At 40.3% G+C, this 23742-nt stretch overlaps 1 protein-coding gene across 1 annotated transcript in view; it reads right to left on the reverse strand.

Annotated features, from left to right (window-relative positions):
• ppp1r16b (protein phosphatase 1, regulatory subunit 16B) overlaps positions 1–23742 on the reverse strand; it is a 92741-nt gene that overhangs the window by 30021 nt on the left and 38978 nt on the right. Inside the window, exon 2 of the mRNA XM_004068771.5 lies at positions 23089–23504. Coding sequence (XP_004068819.1) covers positions 23089–23356 — 268 coding nt within the window. The 5' untranslated portion in view covers positions 23357–23504. The remainder of the gene's footprint in view (positions 1–23088; positions 23505–23742) is intronic.

Genomic DNA, 23742 nt, shown 5'->3' on the forward strand with positions numbered 1-23742 from the left:
CTGATCGCTCTTTTCAGGCCAAACTCCAGGGCTCTTATTACTCTGGGCGGTTTTTGAAAAAATTTCCAGCTAAATGGCAGAGCGTGGTGTTGAACCTTTCCCGCGATAACTTTTTTTTCTTTCTCCCCTTTGACCGAGCTCAAGCGCGGGGGACCCGAGGCGATCCTCCTCCTCCTCCTCCCTGTTCTGATCCTTAGATTCTCCAGAACGGGTTAATAAAGAGTCCATAGCATTTATTTTGGGGGAAACCTTCTTTTATTACCGTCCTCCGTAACACAAAACATGAATGCGCGCACACACTGCCCCCCCCCCCCTATTCTCTATCGCGGCACGCGCTTGCACACACGCGGGCGAGCGGCTCCAACACATACACATTTCCATTCCACAACAGTGGGTACAGACGATCCCGACTCCATTGCCTTCTTAAAATGAGAAGATTGTAATTGTGCTGCTCCTTCGTGAAAATAAATGTAATATTACAAAAAGAGCTCCGCTTTTGACAACACTGTTGTTGACATCTGCTCCGCAAACAAGTGACGTCGTTCACCGTTGAGTATTCTTCTGGCTTCTGCGCATGCGGGTCTCGTTTGGGTCGTGTCACGGTCACACTGGAGATGACAAAGGTTCGGATTTACTTGGAAATGTGAACGGTCTAGCAAACAATTCGGATTTTTTCAAAAAATCCGAATTGAGCATTAAGCCCTGCAGTGTGAACGTAGCCTAAGTTATATCTGGCCCTTTGAGGACAGCCACTATGCTGATGTGGCACCTTGGTGAAAATGACTTTGACACCCCTGCTTTAGTGCTTATAAAGAGTTAAAATCCTCTAGATACCTCCAGTTTAAGTGTTGGTGTTTCTCATCATCCATTTTCAATCAGTAGCAGTGTGCTCCTGAATTTCTTTTATTCATTAAAGCATGTAGCAGCTTTCTTGGAGCTTTATGAAAAGAGACAACCCTTCAGTTAATAAAAGCAAAAAATAGTAGGCTGCAGCTTTCCCTTTAAAGACTAGTTTAGTATTAATAATCCTGGTTCATTGTTTTGAATCCAAATGAAGAATCTGGATTTTGAAGAAACTGTTTTCACGAAAATGAAATTAGAGAACATCTTGAATTCTGTTTTTTTTTAAACCACAGATAAGCTCTAAACAAAGACTACGTCCATCACCGTCACTGGCTGTCTCATTTAAACGTCTCATTTTGCGGAATCACCTACAAAGAGACAGTCACCATCAGCTGTTTGGCCTTGGAACACAGAGACAATGTTGGGTAGCTGTCTGCAGCTGCTTGCACTCTTGTTTGATTCCAGGACAAAAATATAACCAATAACACAGAGTTTATCCAGCTCAGCCTCAGTGACAATTGGTCTAAATCAGTGTCTCACATCATCTCTCCAGCAGTGCCTGCAGCATGATCTATGAACAGCAATGAATGTAAGTTTAAAGACCATTGATGTCAATTAAATAGTGTTTTTGTTTTTTTAATTTTAACTGGTATGCAAAGAGCATACACCATCAGCATACATTTGTTATAAGTTGTATGTCTGGCTATGTAACACAAGGAACAACAAAGTGTAGCAATATATGATAGAGTTAAATTCCAAAACCTGATGTACTGGAAGTGTTCAGTTTCAAAAGCCAAATTACATGTCAGGGAATATGGTGTAGTTAATAAATTACAGGAAAATTACTCAGTTGGAAAACTTATTTGGTGAATAAAGAGAAATACATTCCTCAAAAGTTCTGATTTGTCTAAAAACAAAACTGCATTGGAAATCCATTCAGTAATGTGTGTAGTAATACAACATGGTTTAGCCCAGGGGTCGGCAACCCATGGCTCCGGAGCCACATGTGGCTCTTTCATCCTTCTGTTGTGGCTCCCTGTGACTTTGGAAAATAATGAGTATTTTATAATATTTAAATTTTATTTTAGTTTGTTCATTTTTCATGGCATTTCAGAGACGCTGATGGCTCCGCACGAAGCGAGTGCCACGTAAAAAACAGCTTCGTAATGAGCTCGTATTTATCGGGCGAGACCTGCAGAGCTGATAGCAGGAGGAGACACGCGGGGCGGCTTCAATAAACACTCCGATCTTCTGCCGGGAACTTGACGTACCGCAAAGCAGAGACCACCTCGCTGATGACAGACTGAGAGTTCGCGCCAGTGTTGCCAGATAGAGTCACAGTTTTCCAGCCCAAAAGTCATCTGAAAACCGCCAGACCCAGCCAAAAACCGCCCAACATAGCTTTTGTTGATGGTTTTTTTTTTCATACTGGACTGATAAAATAAAAGATTTTTCTAAATAAAAGATAGTTCAGACTAATAATAAAATGTGTACACTATTGAATATTTCTTCAGCGGAGCGCCTTCTTTCATTCATTTGCTTAACCCGCTCTATCCCTGCTATAACCTGCATCCTACACCGACTATCGTATTTTGCGCTCTCTGTGTAGGACACACTGAGGAGCGTGGGGGAAACAAATCTCAGCTGCAGAGGATGTGAACAGGTAGAGAGGAAAAGCAGGTAAAGAGGCGGAGGAGGGGCTTTGGCTTCAAACTCTGTCAGAGAGATGCAAACACGGGCGTCAGATTTAGATGCAGCTTTCACTGCGGGAGTTGAAGCAGAGACTTTCCCTGGGATGATTTTATGAACTCAAACATGGAAACATGATTACCAAGTAGAACTCTTCAAAACAATAAACCTGATCTCTCCACATTCTCCGTGTCTACCATGCATTGATAAACACATCGCTCCATGCAGCGATCAGACCAGAACCAGTAGCTCCTCCCACACGCGGCCGCGGTATCATCCGTCAAAGAACACAATGTGCATTTGCAGCGACGTCTGCTTCAGACGATGTCCGATTGGCCAATCTACATGTCAATCAAGTCCCGTACTTCTCAGTGAGGATTTTGATTGGCTGGTGGATTTTAAAGAAGTACTTTTTTTTTTTTTTTTTTAAATCTTTTCTGGCCCGCAATCTACACTCATGTCGATCGCGATCGACGTAATGAGCACCTTTGAATAATATATACATGCATAATATATATAATGATATCAAAACGGGTTGTGGCTCCGGGTGCTTTCTTTTTTATTAGGGGCGGTCCCAAATGGCTCTTTGAGTAAAAAAGGTTGCCGACCCCTGGTTTAGCCGAACAACGACTCGATAAACAGCAGGTTGTTTCCTTTCTCCTCCACGGCTGTGTCAGACTCGTACAAAGATGACTGTTCAGCTCAAACTGGTGAGGAAATGTGCAGAAGAATATTTGTAAATACACAATAACACTTGAAAGGAGGTTATGAGTAGGAATATTTGTTCCATTGGTGTTGCTCAGTGTGAGCATCCTAGGTGAGCTCACAGAATGCATCAACACTCTGTTTGAGTCTAGGAAAGCAATCAGAGAGTGACAGTTGTCTTATAGTGCGTGTCCACAGCAGATACCTCTGTAAGCCTTTCAGAACTCTTATGTTATAAGTACTTGAGACATATGAGAGATCCTATTTGTGGTTTGGTTTTTTTTTCCAAAGACATGCATTCAAAGACTCTTATGGCACTAAATTGTTCTCTCTGAAAGGGTCGGCCATTGATGCAGTGGTTAAGATAAAGTAGATCTGAGGTACACTGTGTAATGCTGTAGATGGTGCCTGATATGGAGGGAAGAGCATCACAGAAATGAGAGTAAACAAGAGAAAAAAAGAAGGACTTTGACACACTCACACACTTTGATAGAATTTTAACTGGACTTGATATTCATGAATGTTTTCATTGCTCTTTTTAATGCATATTTTATGATGTGGTTTCTGGTCTGCATGGCTGTAATGTTGGTTTTTCCTTTCAGCTCTACCTCACCAACTGTTGAATCTTTGAGTGTTGATGAATTTTTTTTTTTTTATCTTTTACAAGGTGCTGACGCTAAGCTCAGAAGAACAAAGTTTGCATTTGACAGTGTGAGTGTGCCAAACCACAAACCTCTGCGTCTTATAGTGCATACAAATGCTTTAATAGTGAAGCATCCGAGGGAATAGTCAGAACACATATCTGAATCAAACTGTGGCAAAAATGCAACCGTGGGTTGAAGCTTGTTAGTCCGCCCTACACTCAAAGCAATCCTTTACCATTTGAGCTCAGGCACAGTTTATACGTACTCCGGTGCAATAAGTGGATGTCACAAACATTGTGATGCGAGTAGGCTCTAGAAAAGCTGGAGATCTACTATTTGTCCTATAATTCGTCTTACTCAGAGCTACTTACAGCTTGATTCATTGTTACAGCTTTCATGCCAGGGCCAAAGTAAAAAAACAAACAAAAACAAAAAGAATGTGTTATTAGCAGTTTTAGTGTTGTAGCTAATACAATTTTAATAAACTAAGGTGATGAAACAAAAAAATTGGCAATTATGTCTAGACTGCCAAATCTTTACAATGCGATCTCTCACACATATAAAATCATTTCAGCCGCAAAAACTAATCAGCATAAGCAGCTGACTCTCTGCATGCATTAGCTTCTGACAGACACTCACAAATGAGTGGGTGCATCTCATGGCAGGGATATTATCCCGGTAATTACAGTTACAAACACTATAAAATGATCATTAAAATGAGCCTTAATAATGATGAAGCAATCAACATTGAGCAACAAAACCAAAAATGCACAAATGACGTGTGCAGTGCATCGAAGCAAGGATGAATGGAAATCAGTCCTAACACAACATTAATGAAGAAGCCTCCTCTGGTCCTTCCAGAGTCCTCCAGTTCAAGATTACAAACCATTTAAAGGTACATAGCTATATTTAACAACACATGAAAAACAAAACCATACGCTTAATAACAAAATAGAGGAAAAAGAAAAAAAGAATTTGTAGGCACCTGCATTTAAACTATTTTTTCTTGTGTCTACATTTTGCCTCAAAAAATGTGAACTAATACCGGTAATACCTTTATTTATGATTTAATTGGTTTAGTGCCAGTAAAGAAACATTAATTATAAAAAAAAAAATCAAAATTCTAAAAATTATGTATTTTTCAAATGTGATCATTACTATTTTAAACATATTTATGAGTAGTTGCAGCTTCTTAAAAGGCTGAAGCATCTAAAAAAAAAGTCAAACATTTCTTACTTTATCCACGCTCAGGAAGTTGCAGGAAAAAAATGTGTTTAAGGGATATATTTTGCAGGGTAAACAAGATCAAATATATACATTTTTGTTGATCTAATCTGAGATTCAGAGACATGCAGAGAAAGTGACAAAGTTGGTAACATAAAACCTGAATGTGATTCCTATCTGTCTCTGTCAACACCCAAAGGGACTGAGAAAGCACACAAACGCACCCAAAAATCGTTAAAAAGCTATCTGTTACACCATGGCTCACCATGCCGATTATCTACCACCCCACAATCCAGTATCACATCGCTGCAGAAATGTTCTGCATGCCTTCCTGGGCAGGTCCCATAAATTCCCACTGAGGGAGGAGATTGAGCGGGATGAAATGCTTTCCCGGAGATAAAAGATGAAATAAACAAATAGAGGCACAGGAAGTAAAAACCTCCCTTCCTTCCTGTTATCTTGCGTTGTCTCAACAATGAAAAAGTATGTTCAGTTCCATATTAGACAGCAATACATATGTTTATATCTTTTTGAAATTGATCTTTAAAACAAAGTGAAGGGCGAATCCTTTTATTTTCTCATTTAACCGAAACCAAAACACTAAATAGCATACACAAGAAAGAAATCTGCAAACTAATGACTCCCTGAAATTTCCTACAGTGGGTCTTCATTGCCCTAACAAATGCTGATAAGTTCCTATGTGTGCAACATCCTGACATTAACAATTAATACCTATTTCACAATTAATGAAGAAAAAAAAAAAACGATCATGGGGGCACATAATGTACGATGCACATCAGTTCCCACAAATGAAAATTCTTAGAACAACCAAACATCCCAAAGACTAATTCCATGGAGCCACAAAATGTCACAGCTATGTTTCTCCAGGCAAGGTAGGCTTTTTTGCATTCCTGTCAGCTGTGCAGAAAGTAGGCCGCTCTGCAAGCACATTAAGAGCAGCTAAATGACATTCATTTTAGTAGGGCATTATGAAACAAGATATAATTAGTGCTTTATAATTATCCTTTACATGATGAGCCATTATCAACTTCACTCGTATGTCACAGTTTCAACATATCATGCTGAAAATGCAGGAATGGAAAAGCGTTACAAAAAAATACAAATAAAGAATTGGTTAAATTAAAAATAGAGGAAAACAAACATGTTGGTGTACAAAATGCATGGGGTGATGAAAAAAGGTCAGAATAAAGTTGAGGTATATTTTTTCAAATTCTAAAACTACAAACAAATATCACACGTAGGGGAGAATTGAAGAGGTGTGCATTTTTTAGCTCACCATTTGTCCTGACTGACAGCTCTTCCAGATGTCATGCTGGGCGTTTGCTTATCCCAGCTCAGCTGCGCTCCAGTGCCAACCTTTTTAAAAGCTGTGGCTTTAAGACCACCTGATAGTTAAGGCTTGGTCCTTGAGTTTGTTATTTCTTGGTTGGTCAAATCAGAATTCAGCATCTAGCCGTATGTCTGTTTCTTCAGTTGTTTGGAATAATCCAGCAAATCTTTTATGGAGCTAAACTTTATTCAAAGGCTACCTCTCAGTTCACTGGAGATGATGAGCTTTAATGCTACAAAAGTCTGCTTGCTGCTCTTCCGTTTTTTAACATTTTTCCTTTTAATGTTGTGCCCACTCGAAATCTGGACAGTTAAGGATTTAATCCTTGTTAGACAATCCAGAGTCCCTTTGTAGGGTTTGTAGTGGAAGGCTGCTCGCAGCGAGCAGGTGGACAGACTGTGGATGTTATGAGGAGCTTTAGAAAGAGTGGGGGAAATGCCAGGGTGCTAAACAAGTATCCAGGGAATTGGATTGGGGGTGAGAGGTGGATCAACCCCCAACCAAATCGACATACCTTTGGGAGGCCAGCATACAGACAGGAGGATTCAATCAGTCAATGTAAATCAAGCTCTCCCATTTAGGAATCTCCCCAAAAAAGCCCAAAAGGCCATCCCAATTTTCAAACATGTCAACATTTATTTTAAACCTCCTTATGTTTATATTACATCCCTATGCTGCTGGTTAGAAAACTAGGTTGTTAATTCTTTTTATTGTAAATGTAAAATCCATTTGGTATCATGACTTCCAGTAGAGGTTTTTTCATTAAGATCTATGTTTCATGAACAGACGAGTAGATTTTAACCACCACAAAGCTCAGGAATTGGTTCGTTGGTCTTAAAAAATACTGAATAATTGATGTATATTCCAGGAACGGCTTTTGATATTGCTTGTTTTATTTTGTGTAGAACCATCAGAAACCCCAGCTTCACATGGTTCAGAGTCAGCCTGCATCTCGATAGAAGTCCAATGTGGAGAGCTTTTCCTGAAGTCTGTCTCAGCCGTCTTGTCCAAGCACATTTTTGACAAACAGATTCATTTCAAACTCGATGGCCACTGTTGGGACAAGAAAAGTAGTGAAACTAAAAGTAGGAATAAATGGCCACTTTAATGCTGCACGCCACGTTAAGTTCTTAAACCCTGTTAAAAATTTAGTGGAGATAATAACCCTGACCGACTGTGGAAGTAGGAATTACAGTGCTGATGGCGCCCACCCAGGGATGACCTTCAACCACCACAACATCCAACGGTTTCCTACATACCAGCCCATAACACCAGCAACGATGATGATGCACAATTTGTGCCTTTCCAGCTGAGTAGCTCTGGGTCACGTCTGTCTGGACCTCTAGATTTCTGCTTCAGTTACCATGGAAATGGGAGTTAACCAGAGAGTTAGGACTCTCCCAGAAGACTTGAGCAATATATAAAAAAGGAGGAGAGAAAGACAGCCAAACATGCTTGCACTAAGGACACTAGACAGAACACTTCTCTAATGAAGCAGCTAACCTAGAGATGGGATAGAAGAAAAATTGACTTTAAGTAGCTTTGAAAAAAAAAAAGGACAAAGGTGATGAAAGGTGTTAATTAAAAGAAAATGTGGCGCAGTAAAAGTGGAGGGCAAAGTAGAGAGAGTCAGTGATGTGCTCCCTTTTGAACAAACGACTGTGCTGCTTCGACACAGTTGCACTTCCATGACACGCGTTTAATGAGAGACTAAATAAGCCAACATTCTGATAATCCTGCGCTCCAATGAATCCTGCTTTTACAACTGACTGCACCAGCCTCTGATGCCATCTTCCAAATATCTGCTCTATCAACAGTTCATTCAGTCATTTACATCGATTCCACATTTACATTTCTACTTCTTTTCTGCAATGGAAAGGGGAAGACAACAGTGCCAGTGTGCGTCAGGTGGAACGGAAAAGTCTAAGGAGTATGTGTCTGATGAGCTTACAACGCATCTCATTAGAGGGAGGTTAAAAAAGATGGCAACCTCAAAAGAGATTACCAAGGATAAACAAATACATTTCATTGACCCAAGACTTCGAGGAAAGCGTCACGGTCATGCACACTTACAGAATCCAAAAGAAACTTAAGAGATTAAAAAAAATTAAGAGATAGTGAGAAAATAGACAGAATTCTTAACGGCACTTGTCTTTCAAGAGTGGCATTAGCTTTTCACAATCATGGAATCATTGAACAGATGCCACTCAGTGAGGTTGCTGCAGCAATGCACAAGGAAACGAAATGCAAAAATCCCACTTGAGCAATCAAGCGGGACCGCATCCGATCGATGAGGGGCATGGGGATGAAGGAGAAAGAGAAAGAAAAATCCAAAGAGCCAGCAGTGAAGACGTCTTGATTCATCGTTTAAAGAAAATGGCTCAAATTTGTATTTAAAAATGGATAAATGCTAAATCTAGAACCCGTCTTGAGCCCTCTGTTTGGTCAAAACAATGGTAAAAGTTACAACTCTTAGTTTTGTCTATGCATTCTCTTAACAAAACCAGACAAATTATTTAAGTCCCACTCAAATCATATTTGATCTAGTTTAGCCTAAAAGTACCTGATTGTAGCTACTATCTCACACCTACAAGCTTTTTCAAATGGCACTGTTTTGTCTGCTCCTGATTTACAATGATCTGAATGATTAATTACTAGAAATAGAATAGAAATATTAAAAAATTGCAACAAGAACATGTGTAAAAACACAAAAACACAATTTTCATCAGAGTGGGTCTGTAAACAAATCTAAAAAAAACTAAAAATAAAAAAAAATAAACAAGAGGAACGAAAGTGATTTCCAGAAATATGGTGTCCAAAAATGTGAAAAACAAACGGTTAATCTTTGTAAACTAAATGTTAGTTCAGGTTTTATTTTTCTATCTTACCCTTACCTAAAATTACAGAATCTATAAACATATTGAATTATTGGTAATTATTTAACGTGATTAACCTGCAGCTTCTAATAAAACAAATAACCCAGAATTCAAACAAGAATGACATGTCAGATTTCCCATCCATGTGAGCTAACAATGTCATGTTGTAGATTAGTTATAGGTCAGTTTTGTGAGGAGAAAGCGATGCCCTAAGCAGACCTTTTCATACCCTTATTGGTCATTAACAAAGGTTGGCAGTGTGTTTGCAAGAACAGATAAACATTTTTGTGATAAGGCTTTGGCTCCATCACCAAACTGCAGTATTTGGTGGATGTGTAAGGCCTCACAAAAAGTTACAAAGAGGAGGGCAAGCAGATCGAGGACGAACACAACTAATATGAGGCTCTGTATCGCTTGTGATTGCAGTGGCTTTTATATTGAATGCAGCGCTTTAAAGCATTACAGAGGAAATGAGTGGTATCAACCGCCAGGCATCTTTCATTGTCAAATAGGTTTGCTTCAAAAGTCCATCTATTTCTTATTGAGAGGTGGGCATCTTCTGTGCTTTTGGTTTTGTCTTGCTCCAACATTATGCCATTATCCCAGTGAGCACACTCAGCGCCGGTGACATGGATTTTGTTACAGAGTGACCTACATCGTCATCATCCCTCACCACAGTTTAGTTTTCATGATCTGACCAGGGATCAGCTCTGAGAACCGCTTTTTCATTCTGACGAGAGGAAAAAAAACATGCTAACAATTGGTTAGCCCTGGGCCGTGTAAGTCTGTTCGTATTGCCTGCCCCTTTGCTCCTCCTCCTGCACAGGTGCAGGTGTTTGTCAATCGGAAGACAAGGATAACAGACCCACCATAGGGGTGCTTCAGAAAGACTCTTCTGCTGGTCTGGCTGCCATGCCCACACTCATCACTGCAGCTCTGCCTCGTCTCTACTCCCCGGGTTACATTCGTCGTTACTCTTATGCATATTAAACGTGCTAAAAGTGCTACAACTGGCTTTGCCCCCTCCCCCCTCTCTTATTTGCAGTGATGAAAGTCTTCCGGATATTCCCGTAAATCTGGGTTTTTGAGCAAACCGATCGCACCTTCCGGGAAATAAAGACCTGGGGCCTCATTTATAAAACTTTGCGTAGGATTTGCGTCAGAAGTGGCGTACGGATGAAACATACGACGTGCGTACGCACAGAAATATTCGGATTTATAAAACCGTGCGCACGCACATCCTACGCATCTTTCCCTTAATAAATCACAACCAATTCTAAATGCAGCGCAGCTTTTGCGGCTTCATGACACGCCCATAGTTGCCCATAAATAGTCCGTGAAACGCCCACAAATTAATATTCCTGTCTTGCGAGATCATGGCAAACACCGAGAGGAAATCAAAAAAACGTAACTTCACTCAATGTGAAGTAGAAGTTATCGTTGGCGAGGTGAAAAATAGGAGTAAAATGTTGTTTGGAGGGCACAGTGTGGGCATTACTAATGCCAAAAAGGCACTTGAGTGGCGAACGGTGGCAGACGCTGTACATGCTGTAGCCTCACAACTTCGGACCGTGGCCGAAATAAAAAAGAAAAGGTCGGACATCAAAGTCGACGCAAAAAAACGTCTGGCGCTGCATCGCCAGCGTGTGTCTGCCACCGGGGGGGGGGGGAGCACCGGAGGGCCAGATGCACCGGGTGACACGCGTGGTTCCTCCGAGTGCTTCGGTAACGCCGGGCCCAAAAGCCCGCAGAGGTCCAACAGGACGGCTCGAGGAAGTCGGAACCGGCTCATAAGCCACTCGTCCTCGTTTGCCAGCAAGTCCTCTTGCTGTCTAAAGATGCGTTCACTCCGAATTCTTCCATTTGCCACATCTTCTAAGAGCGCAAGATCAGCTATTGTGCGTTATTACGCATTGTGATGGGGCATTTTATTTCCATCCATTTAATTACATCTGACAAGCTACAGATGTGGGTAATAATCGACGTGGAGATGGGAAATTGTTCAGCTCAAATGTAATTTCTTGTTGCTTTCTGAATGGTTGAGACATACGCCATACATTGTTTTATCAAAAATAAAACAAACTAAAGGCATATGCATGAATACCATAATTCCATAGCTTATGAAGAAATGTTTTAATATGAAAACAACTTTCCCCAGTGGACAATTAATCCATCTATCCATCTGTGTGTCCGTCCGTCCGCACACCCGCACCTATATCTGCTCCGCCAGACGGACACACTGACGAGAATATCAGTTTTGTACATTATTTCGTTCTGTTAACTATTATTTATGAGGATGAATTGCACAACATGCCAATATTGCAGAACATATTTCACTTTTCTTTCTGCAAATAAGTGTTAATTTGAATTTCTGTTGTAATTTTCGTTTGATTATTTTTTTTGTTTCACTGCTGATCGATCAAACGGGTGTTTGTGTAGGCTGTTAATTGTAAGACTTGCTTTGTGAAGTCTTCATGTAATTTCTGAGAGGCAGTATTGTCATTTTCACTTTCACGTGTTTCTTCCATCTGCCGACGGTGTCGCCGTTTCTCATTTCACCCGTTTTTTGTGCGTACGCCTGGGTCAGAGCTTGCGTGAAGGACCGCACATTTTCCCGTCAAGTTTGCTTTTTATAAATATCAACTACTGCGTAGAGAGTGGCGTTCGCCTTCTTTTGTGCGTACGCAACGTTTATAAATGAGGCCCCTGATCTCTACGGACAAATCGCTTGGACAAATCCGGATGAAAAAATTGTCTGAAATCGGCGAATTTTAGCTTTATTTTCGATATTTCTCCGCGGATCACTTTATCTTGTCTTCGTCTTCCCGGCCTAATTGACCAATGACGGGACTTTTAAGTTGCTTTCGGATGCGTCGACGGCTCTGATTGGCTCTGTCTGTAGCACGTGGTCAGCGTGACGGATTCCCTAGACAGGGCTCGACATAGCCATTTGTCCGCTGGCCCGGTCCTATTTTTCGAGCAGTGCGGACCACAAGACTTTACTTTTCACTTGTCCGCTCGGGCCACTAAAATATCTAACGGTTTATATATTCTTCACCTTTTTCAATAAAGTAAATTTTGCGAAAACGTGTAGATTTACCTCGTCTTTATAATTTAGTTTTTCTGCTAGTCCTGTGTTCAGACTTCAAGAGTTTCTATGGGAAACCTTTGATCACTTCTCCTTCTCTCCCGCCTGCGCGCGCGCGGCTTTCACTGCCGAGCACCACGCGGCACGCGCTCACTACTTTTTTTTTCAAACTTTATTGAATGTAACAATTCTACGGAGCCCGTGTCCTGACATTAAGATATAAAAATATATCTTGTTCCCACAGATTAATATCTTGTTCCCACAGGTTATTATCTCGTTCGCACGAAATACTATTCCGTTCCCACAAGATACTATTCCGTTCCCACAAGATACTATTGCGTTCCCTCAAAATACTATTCCGTTCCCTCGAAATGATTAACTCGTGTGAACGCAATAATTATGTCGTTCGAACGCAATAATTAATCCGTTCGAACGCAAGAATTATTCACGTCATAAGTCATTCACGCGGATATGCTCTCTGTACGCCGGCAAAAGCCGCTTTCAGCGGTAACTTCCGTGTCTCTGTGACCCATATTCGTTCAAAAAAGGAACATGAAAAACAAAAATGATCACTTTATTACCGTCTCAATGAATATAGGAAAAATATCAAAAGATTTATGATAACTAGGCTGCTTTGTCATACGATAGCTCCTGCTAGGCTACTACTAGCTCCGCCGCAGAGCTCTCTGATCATATATGCCGGCATTTGGGCAACTGGCTGGTCTGTTGTCAGACAGTTGATATTGTAGTTTAGGGTCGAATAGGAATAATAATATTCAGGACTTGTCTTTTATTAACTTTAGCAGTCAGTATCTTTACATTCGAAGGCTATTATGCTACATGCTAACTGACTAGCCGATCATTTCCTGTTATTAATTTACGTCATAGATTTACAGCAGATACTGGCCAATTATTGGTCTTGTTGTTAGACCTTGGTCACAGGGACACGGTGATTGGCTAGTGATTGGCAGCAAAGCACTCTGGGAAACGGGACGTACTGCTATTGTTGTTATGCTACAAGCTAAAGGTAAGTGCTTTAGGCGAAGCATCCAGCTTAATATGATATTTTTCAGATTTTCATCGAGAAAATAACAGATCGACTATTCTTGCTTTTATTTTTACCCCTATTGAATGCTCACAGAGACACGGAAGTAGCGGCAGGAAGCGGCTTTTGCAGCAAAATGACTGAGGCGTACCAGATGATGATGTGAACGTGAATACGATGGATGCTTCTGTGCTTTTTAAAATAAATAAATCTGTTCTCTAAACATCCTCCGTGTCTTCAATGCAATGTAATGAGACACACACAGACAGAAATGTGAAGGTATCTGCTGTAAATCTATGACGTAAATTAATAACAGGAAATGATCGGCTAGTCAGTTAGCATGTAGCATAATAGCCTTCGAATGTAAAGATACTGACTGCTAAAGTTAATAAAAGACAAGTCCTGAATATTATTATTCCTATTCGACCCTAAACTACAATATCAACTGTCTGACAACAGACCAGCCAGTTGCCCAAATGCCGGCATATATGATCAGAGAGCTCTGCGGCGGAGCTAGTAGTAGCCTAGCAGGAGCTATCGTATGACAAAGCAGCCTAGTTATCATAAATCTTTTGATATTTTTCTTATATTCATTGAGACGGTAATAAAGTGATCATTTTTGTTTTTCATGTTCCTTTTTTGAACGAATATGGGTCACAGAGACACGGAAGTTACCGCTGAAAGCGGCTTTTGCCGGCGTACAGAGAGCATATCCGCGTGAATGACTTATGACGTGAATAATTATTGCGTTCGAACGGATTAATTATTGCGTTCGAACGACATAATTATTGCGTTCGCACGAGTTAATCATTTCGAGGGAACGGAATAGTATTTTGAGGGAACGCAATAGTATCTTGTGGGAACGGAATAGTATCTTGTGGGAACGGAATAGTATTTCGTGCGAACGAGATAATAACCTGTGGGAACAAGATATTAATCTGTGGGAACAAGATATATTTTTATATCTTAATGTCAGGACACGGGCTCCGTACAATTCAATACAAAACAATGTTAAAAAGCAACAACGAAGGCACAAGCCAGTGGGTTATTATTACATTTGATTATAAATCCGACACCGTCACTGAAGAGAGACTGAAGCATGTCAGAGATGTGGAAGACATGGCAGGAATAGATAGGAATATGTTGGATGGAGTAGTGGGTATAATTAGTAGTATGGACAGCAAGATATTTAATGAATGCATTGAAGATGAAACTGTATCCACTAAGCTTTAAGCTGAATGTCAAAGAATCAAAGGCAACTCCAAATACCTGAATCTCAGACTCAAATGCAGTAGAATGTTAAACTACTTAATTTTGTTTTTCTTTACAACACTGTAAGCAGTAAGTATTTCTAGTTCGCTGAATGATCTCAGTTAGACCTGCACAATATGAGGAAAACTCGCGATATGCGATATCAGAGATTAAAATTGCGATAACGATATAATTTGCGGTATATAAACAAACAGCAAAATAACCAAATAACCATTCCCAGTTTAAAAATTATACTCCAAATGACCCACGTTGACATAGGTTACAAACATCTAACATAACAGGGCTCCATCTGATTGGTCAACAATGTGAAGGCGTCCATCCGATTGGTCAAATGCATTAAGGGATTTATTTGATTCGTTAAATGGTTCAAGCTGCCATTAGATTGTTTTAACACATTTAAGGTTTATGATTTATTGCGATATTTGCCGTTAAAAGCACCATGAAAACTTCTGAACTAGTGTTACCTACTACACTGCAGTGCTCTCTTCAAAACATCTGAAACAGACTAGAGCAGATTTAAGTTTGATATGGTCTATTTTCAGTCATTGAAAAGTGTAGAAATAAGTGATGTCACCAGAATGCACCAAATTGCACCATATTAAAAGTTTCCGGGGGGGCATGCCCCCGGACCCCCCTAAAGTTGCAAGCACCTGCGAAGCGGCGGGTCCCGCTATGCGCGGTGTCGGGCCAGTAACTTTCAGGCAGGGCCAGTAAGTTTCAAAAACTACTGGCCCTGTGGGCCAGTGCAAATTTCTGGGCTATGTCAACCCCTGCTAGAGACCAAAAATGGCGGACCCACGCTAAACTTTCACAAACAAATCTGAAGAGTTTGCGATCAAATTTGTGTTAAAATAATGGCGGGCATCGTCATTATTGAGCGTGGTCACAACTTCAGTTGTTAGAAGACGATAAAAAACAAATTTAAGTGGTCTTGGCTGGAAGAAAAAGACAAATACGGCGATTTCTTTTCATCGTACATTCGCAAGACAAATGTTGGAGGTGTGTTGTTCGGAATTTCACTCTCAGCAGTTCTAATACAATTAGTTACGGTGGAATTTATGCAGAAATTAAAACATGCTAACTGTCTTATACATTTTTTGAAATTGCCATTTATGTCAAGTCTGTGAATGGTTTGTTTGTACCGTTTGTAGTAGTTTTTTAGGACCAGCAAGTCCTTAATGGCAAGTCAAACTAAGGGTTTGAATGAAAAATCATGATGCTCCAATTAGTCTTAGTTTCTTGATTAAGAAGTGAATAACTAGCTGCCAGAACGTACCAGAATGCATCTAAGACCATGTATTTTTCAAATACCGCGCCCGCCATATCGCTCAAAGAAATGTTTCCTTGCCTGGCTTTCATCACTGTATTTGTTACGATCCAGGGCCAGTCATGACAACCATCTACTATCTGATAAGCAAACACTAATTCCCTGTTAGACTAAAATGCATCTGGCTACTCTGGAGATGACTTTATCATTGGTCACTCCATCGTTTGAGAGCTGAGTGATGAAACCACAGGACCAACAAAGTGAATTAAGCCACCAGCGAAACAAAAGAACGGTAAGTGCATCAATAAGAGGGCATATTCATTGTAGACGGAAGATGTTCCTCTTTCTCTAATGTCTTCTGTAATCTTTCCAGCAAGGCACTGTGGAAAAACCCAAGTCCACACCCAGATTCCATCTTCCTGAACATCCGTCTGAGCTGCTTTGTTGACACCCCAGATGTTCTTCATCTACAGGCATAAATAAAGATAAACACATCTCGTCTGTCTTAGAAATACTAAGACAAATCACTTTTGACGTTAAATTCTACCATTTTTCTCAACGAGCACAACAGTCCGAGCCTTTCAGCCACTCAATGCCAGGTGGCAAGAGGGGCAATTCAAAAAAAATTAAAAACCTGAAGAAATATGCGTGTTGAACTTTAAAGCACATTAATCCGCTCAATTTAATTACCAAAAAAAGCTCTGTGGTCCTGCAGATAAAATGAATACCAGCTGTGATTTTACCGCGATAAGTCAAAATTAGAGGTGTAGCAATTACTTCGCTGTTGACTGCAACTGGCTGTGACTAGCACGCTAAACGATAACACCTCAGCCACATGGCTGACACATAAAGCCTGTTTTTTTTGAGGAAGAAGAAAAAGAAATTCAGCCTTTTAAAATCATGTCAATTAAAATACCAAACTGCACGATTACTCAGCAAGTCACAGCTAAGGTGTCCCTGAAAATAGGTTCACTATTAGCTGGAAGGGTTTACAGTTTATCCTATAAAGTCATTCAAGCACAACAGATTTGGCAACTTGTAGTCATAACAGTCGTGTTTAAGAAAAAACAAGTATCACATAAGACACAATACAATGAAATTTCTAACTTAATAGATTCTTTCATTTATTTTAAACTCTACAAGTAGAGTTCATTAAACTACTTTCCTAATATTTGAAACAGCAGTAAAGGTCAACAAGCAGGAGAACATATTTATTCTGTTTGCAGAGAGCATTCCTTTTTTCCCACTCTCATGAATCTTTTGAATGCCTCTCTGCTGCTGCCATATGCCTGAGAGCAGCTAGCTTATCTAAGTAAGGCCTCTGAGGAGAAGGTCTCACCACTCCAATACGACAGCAAAGGAAGACGAAAGCTCTTCTGAGACCTCATTTGAACACAAATGACTAGAAAGACAGAAAAAAAGAAGAAGGAGACAAACCCAAGTGTGAACTAACCCTTTAGGAGGTGTTAGACAGTGGAAGAGCTTTCTTTTTCTGTAATCCAGAGATCTACACCCAGCCCAGCTCTTTATATGGCGCTGAAATGGCAAAAAGAAAAACAGAGCAAACTAAAAGGAAAAGCCACATGTCTAAAAATGGAATGTGGATCTTAAGGGTGGCTTCTCCACCTCTTAAAGCTATGATTTTCTCTCACAGGGGTGGGGAAATAAGTGGCAATTAGTCCACTGGGTAATGCCTTGTGAGTGGTTGTAGGGACTGACTTCAAGGGTGGGACAAGGCAGAAAAACAAAGGCTGAGTTCATTCAGGGGTAAGAAATCAAACTGTATGCACTGAACCACAGTTCTGGAGATTTCTGCAGTCTTTGATTAAACTGAAATGACTGGGGTGTGTTTTGTAGCATTTAACTAGTCAGTGATTTTACACTACACCTGGCCATTAACATTTTGTTTTGACTCAATAGAAAAAACAGTCTGCATCTTCCCTTTCATCAGCTTGTAATATACTGTGCATTGCAAGGTTTGATGTCTCCTTTCATAAAATGTGTTTTAAAAAATCCCCTCACATTCACAAAATACTGTGATTTTTGGAAGAATATGGCATTTTGGGGAAAAAAAAGAAAAGCTGCCGTTCAAGCTGAGTTTTTCATTTTTCTTATTCTGTAATATTAATGCTTGTGGGTAAAGTTACAACAGCAACTCGATCACAGTGTCCTTTCTCCCCTCATAAAAGATAACTGCCAACAGTTTTGTTACGCCTTAGTCACAACTGCCTTTACAGGGTTGAATAAACGCAGTATGTGGGCAAAAAATGGGCAAACCTGTACGGGCCATGCAGGCAGCCCACGTGAAAACTTTAAATCGCAGACGTGGTGCCAGCGACGGGTTGCAGGAAGAACTTAAGTGAAAGTAGCGGTGAAGTAGGTGAGACGCAGGTTCGTCTCATAGATTTTAATTTTCTTTTTCAACCACCCTTGAAACCTGCGCACTGCAGCCTGGCTCTTCCAAATGAGGAAGTTAGACAATCAGAGTGTAGTTTATCAGCATCCTACAGCTACTTATGTATCACATGCACACTCCGTGAATGCAACATTTGCACACGGTCAGTAAGGAGCCAGTGTGCGCACCTCACTAATGACCAGTGTGGTGTCCAACAGCATCACGTGTGTGTAACTTACATTATCCTTATGAATACACTTCAGGATACACTTACCACATGCACAACAATGGTATGTTATATTTTCATGATGTCCTTTAAGGTGGTCGCACAAGCCATATGGGCTGTGCTCCCTTCACGATTCTGCCGCACCTGTCTATGACCCTCCACTGGCTCAAACAACCCAAAAACTCACAGAACCCATAAGGGTCAAATCCTGTTTGAGTGCAAGTGACTAAGGCAATTTTTGTATAGAAAACTTGATAAAAATGACCTATTTTCCAGAATCCTTAAGTCAGAAATGACAGAACAAAAGACTGAAATTGAACAATTAATAGACTATTTCAATAACTGTTACTAAAGGGGCTGTTCATCACACCTTACAACATTCTAACTCATCATTGCAATTAAGAATATTTAAAAAACGAATTTAGAGCATTTAAAATGCTGAGCAAGCCCCGTTTTTCTGCCAGTGAGCATGTTGAACACGTGCATGCTCTGTGCCTTTGTGTGGCCTGTCCTTTTTGACCTGAACCACTGCTCCTCTGCAGGATAGTAACTGTGACCAGAGAGCCACCCACAAACAAAATGAGATGCTTTACAGTAATTGCACGGCAATCAACCCTAAACGCCGACAGGGGACAGAGAGTTCAGGGTGGCAGCAACCAGAGGCCTTGTGACTCAGGAAAGAAAAAGATTTTACTGCTCCATGTTTGATCCAAGACCTTGTTTCTGTTTCACACAGATCCATGAAATAAAACAAATCCTACAGCTAGAAAATGATCAATTTACACAGCAAAGGCTGTCTTTTTGGTTTTTTTAACCTCACGCCCCTTTTTCGTTCAAAAATATCTACTAACACACAAACTTTGGTACAAAATTTCAACATTTCTGGATGTCTTCACTTTGTGACATTGTACCCAAATATTTTTGTGTATTGGAATGATAGGATGTGGCTGTACAGAGAACGCTAAAATAAGAACAAACACGTAAATAAAATACAAATTTCCCACTGTTTGAACTGACTTTTCGTTGCATTTTACGTGTAACACATATTTTATATTACAGTACAGAAAACACCAAATCCTGCCTTAGTCCAGATTTATAGCTTTTATCATGCATATCTGTTAGTTTGGTATCATACACACCAGTTACAAAAGTAGAACAAAAGAGCAGGTTTAAAAACAAAAGAATAACAACAACAAAAGAGGGGAATTAAGAAACATATCTATTCATTTGTTGCCCATGTAATGAAATGTTTGAACACTAGAGTCCACGGTACATGATATGATCTTATAATATTTGCTTTGGAAAGCGAAGAGGTTCTGTGTGCACGGGAGCAGAGAGGGAGTGGATTCATGACGCCTGATCAAGATTTCAGGAAAGTTGAGAGAAAATTAGCTATCTGGCTTCTGAGTCGGTCCAGCTGCCTCTGAAGCAGCCTGGGCATCACTCCGTCCTTTCTGTCTGACAAAAAAAAAAATATCCTAAACTGCCCTTAAAATGCTAAGATACTGAGAAGTTTTAGCTGAAGGTTTAAAAATTTTCGAAATCCACCCATTTAGAGACAAAAAGCAAAGAAACATTACAAGGTGGTGAATGAAAAGTTCTGAACAATCAAAGTGCTTTTACTTTTTAACCCTTGTGCTGTCTTAGATGACCCCACCCTTACATTGACGTGTTCTCCCTACCATGACAAAAGTGGACAAATTTCATGTCATCCATGGACACCAGTGAAGATCACAAATCATTGAAGAAAAAAGGTTCAGAGCCCTGTCTAGTGGGTCTAGATGACCCAACTCCCAACGTTAAAGTGCCTAGGATAGCACAAGGGATAATTGGAACTCCACTGTGTGTATAGATTTAACGGGAAGGTGTTTCAGTTAAAGAGGTAAAGTACTGTTTCCACTCAAATCAAGGGTGCAGGCAAGCCAGTAAATGGAACTTTGTGAAACACTTAGTGTGATGAAATCTTAGAATTTAGACCCAAAACTACAAACTCTACCCAAACCAGTATGTAAATATATATATATTTGCATACGCTTTCTTTAAATGTGCAGAAATGGGACTAATTATCTTTTTTTATGTTTTGTTTTTTTTTGGGACTATTAACATTTAAAAAAAATGTTAACTTTAAAATTAAAAAATATATATATATATATATATATATATATATATATATATATATATATATATATATATATATATATATATATATATATATATATATAATAAAATCATGTATGTTTCTGATGATAAAAAAGTAAAATTTGAAAAAAGCATTGACCACTACAGCTCCATTCTACTTGGGATTTCTGTTTATAATGTGTACTTTTCCATGACTTGGTAAAAAAACTTTTTTTTTTTTTAAACAGTAACATGCAACACATGGCATTTACAAACCCACACTTTTTCTGGACGGATGGTCACATTGTTGTCACCTAATCTGAGTGGCTGCTGAAGGCAGAAGTGAACACAAACCATCTCCAAATGTTGTTTAGGTCAAACAACCAGTCAGAAGCAGAAACATTTTTGATGTGCATGCACAGAGGCTAATGCTTTAACAGCAGTCTGCTCTATCCCATATCAGCTGCGAGTAAATAGCAGCCTCAAGATGGTTTAGCTATGTGCAAAACTAGCATGCAAAGAGCTCAATATTTAATAAATCACTAATAGTTTAAAGTAGTTCCCTCTAAATCAGGGGTCGGCAACCTTTTTTACTCAAAGAGCCATTTGGGACCGCCCCTAATAAAAAAGAAAGCCCCCGGAGCCACAACCCGTTTTGACATCATTATATATATTATGCATGTATATATTATATCAAGGGTGCTCATTACGTCGATCTTCAAGGACATGAGTGTAGATCGCGGGCCAGAAAAGATTTTAAAAAAAAAAAAGTACTTCTTTAAAATCCACCAAAGTCGTCACTGAGAAGTACGGGACTTGATTGACATGGAGATTGGCCAATCGGACATCGTCTGAAGCATACGTTGCTGCAAATGCACATTATGTTCTTTAAAGGATGATACCGCGGCCGTGTGTGGACGGAGCTACTGGTTCTGGTCTGATCGCTGCATGGAGCGATGTGTTTATCAATGCATGGTAGACACTGAGAATTTGGAGAGATCAGGTTTATTATTATGAAGAGTTCTACTTGGTAATCATGTTTCCATGTTTGGGTTTATAAAATAATCCCAGGGAAAGTCTCTGCTTCAACTCCCGCAGAGAAAGCTGCGTCTCAATCTGACGCCCGTGTTTGCATCTCTCTGACAGAGTTTGAAGCCAAAGCCCCTCCTCCGCCTCTCCACCTGCTTTTCCTCTCTACCTGTTCACCTGTTCACATCCTCTGCAGCTGAGAGTTGGTTTCCCCGCGCTCCTCAGTGTGTCCTACACAGAGAGCGCAAAATACGGTAGTCGGGGGCTCCAGCGCAGAACAAGGATGAAAGAGCCGGTTATAGCGGGGATAGAGCAGGTTAAGCAAATGAATGAAAGAAGGCGCTCCGCTGAAGAAATATTCAATATTGTACACATTTTATTATTGGTCTGAACTATCTTTTATTTAAAATTTTTTTCATTTTATCAGTCCAGTATGAAAAAAAAACATCATCAAAACTTGTTTTGGGCGGTTTTTGGCTGGGTCTGGCGGTTTTCAGATGACTTTTGGGCTGGAAAACTGTGACTCTATCTGGCAACACTGGCGCGAACTCTCAGTCTGTCATCAGCGAGTTGGTCTCTGCTTTGCGGTACGTCAAGTTCCCGGCAGAAGATCGGAGTGTTTATTGAAGCCGCCCCGCGTGTCTCCTCCTGCTATCAGCTCTGCAGGTCTCGCCCGATAAATACGAGCTCATTACGAAGCTGTTTTTTACGTGGCTCGCGCTTCGTGCGGAGCCATCAGCGTCTCTGAAATGCCATGAAAAATGAACAAACTAAAATAAAATTTAATTATTATAAAATACTCATTATTTTCCAAAGTCACAGGGAGCCACAACAGATGGATAAAAGAGCCACATGTGGCTCCGAAGCCATGGGTTGCCGACCCCTGCTCTAAATCAAGGTAAAATTCTGTTTAGTTACGTGTCCTATCACAATAGCAGGGCAGTATCATCCCAGTGTCACAAACAGTGCTGCTCTATTTAAGAAACCAAATAACTCTAGACAGGGAACAACAACAGTAGAAATTTCAATTAAAGACTGACAGAGTTTCATCTCACTGTGACAAGTCAATTATTTCCATTTGATAAAGTGGTCTTGTAGCGGAACAAATTCAGCTTCAACAAAGTCACTTTCATGGGCTGTTTAACGCCAAGCTAATCGCTTTCTTTATCGTCCCTGTTCGAAAAAGGAGAAAATGAAGTGGAGCCAAAAACCACTGGAATTATTCCTAAATCTTTGTTTTGCTGCACTTTGAGGAGAAAACATAAAAAGTCAGTTTGTTTAGTTTTGTGTTGACACTGCTTAGAAGAAACACTCACCTTCATCTGGATCATTTCTTGCCGATGCTTCCAGAAGAGCAACACTGGCAGCAAATGACACGTGCCTCTTGGGCTCTGACTGACCGAGGTTGTAGACATTGCGAGTCTTCTTGTCAGCCTTTCGCTTCTTGTTCTGCATTTCCTTCTCGTACATGGCCCATCTTTTTAACTGCTGGGCACGGCGCTTCTGCGCTGCCCGCAGCCTCTCCAGACTGGGCACCTTGTCCAGCTGCTGCAGCTCTTGGATGAGCTCCAGGTGGTTGGCCATGGTGCTCAGAGGCGGAGGATGGACAGCAGCAGTGGGTGATGTTGGAGGGGGGAAAGGGGAGAGTGTATTGTTTTAGCGAGGGCTGCACCTCCAGCCGTGGCCTCCTTTCATTTCCCTCATTCTTATCTTTTCCGTAGCAGTATGCAGCCTGACAGATAACAGAAAAGGAGAAGTTAAATTACATTCTGCTAATATTCTAAGCTGTGCATTGATTTTGGACATTGTTGTAAAGTACAGTGGCAAATCAAAAAAGCTAGCAACAAGCACAAAATGTAACACTTCCTTATAGACTCAGATGAAAATGGTGTTTTCTTGTTTCTAACAAGTCCTTATGGCATTTTTCTCATGATGGAGAATGACAGTAAGGATCATAAATATTTGGACTG

The sequence above is a fragment of the Oryzias latipes genome, chromosome 5 (genome assembly GCF_053564925.1).
Source record: "Oryzias latipes strain Hd-rR chromosome 5, Olatipes_Hd-rR_3.1".
Lineage (NCBI taxonomy): Eukaryota > Metazoa > Chordata > Actinopteri > Beloniformes > Adrianichthyidae > Oryzias > Oryzias latipes.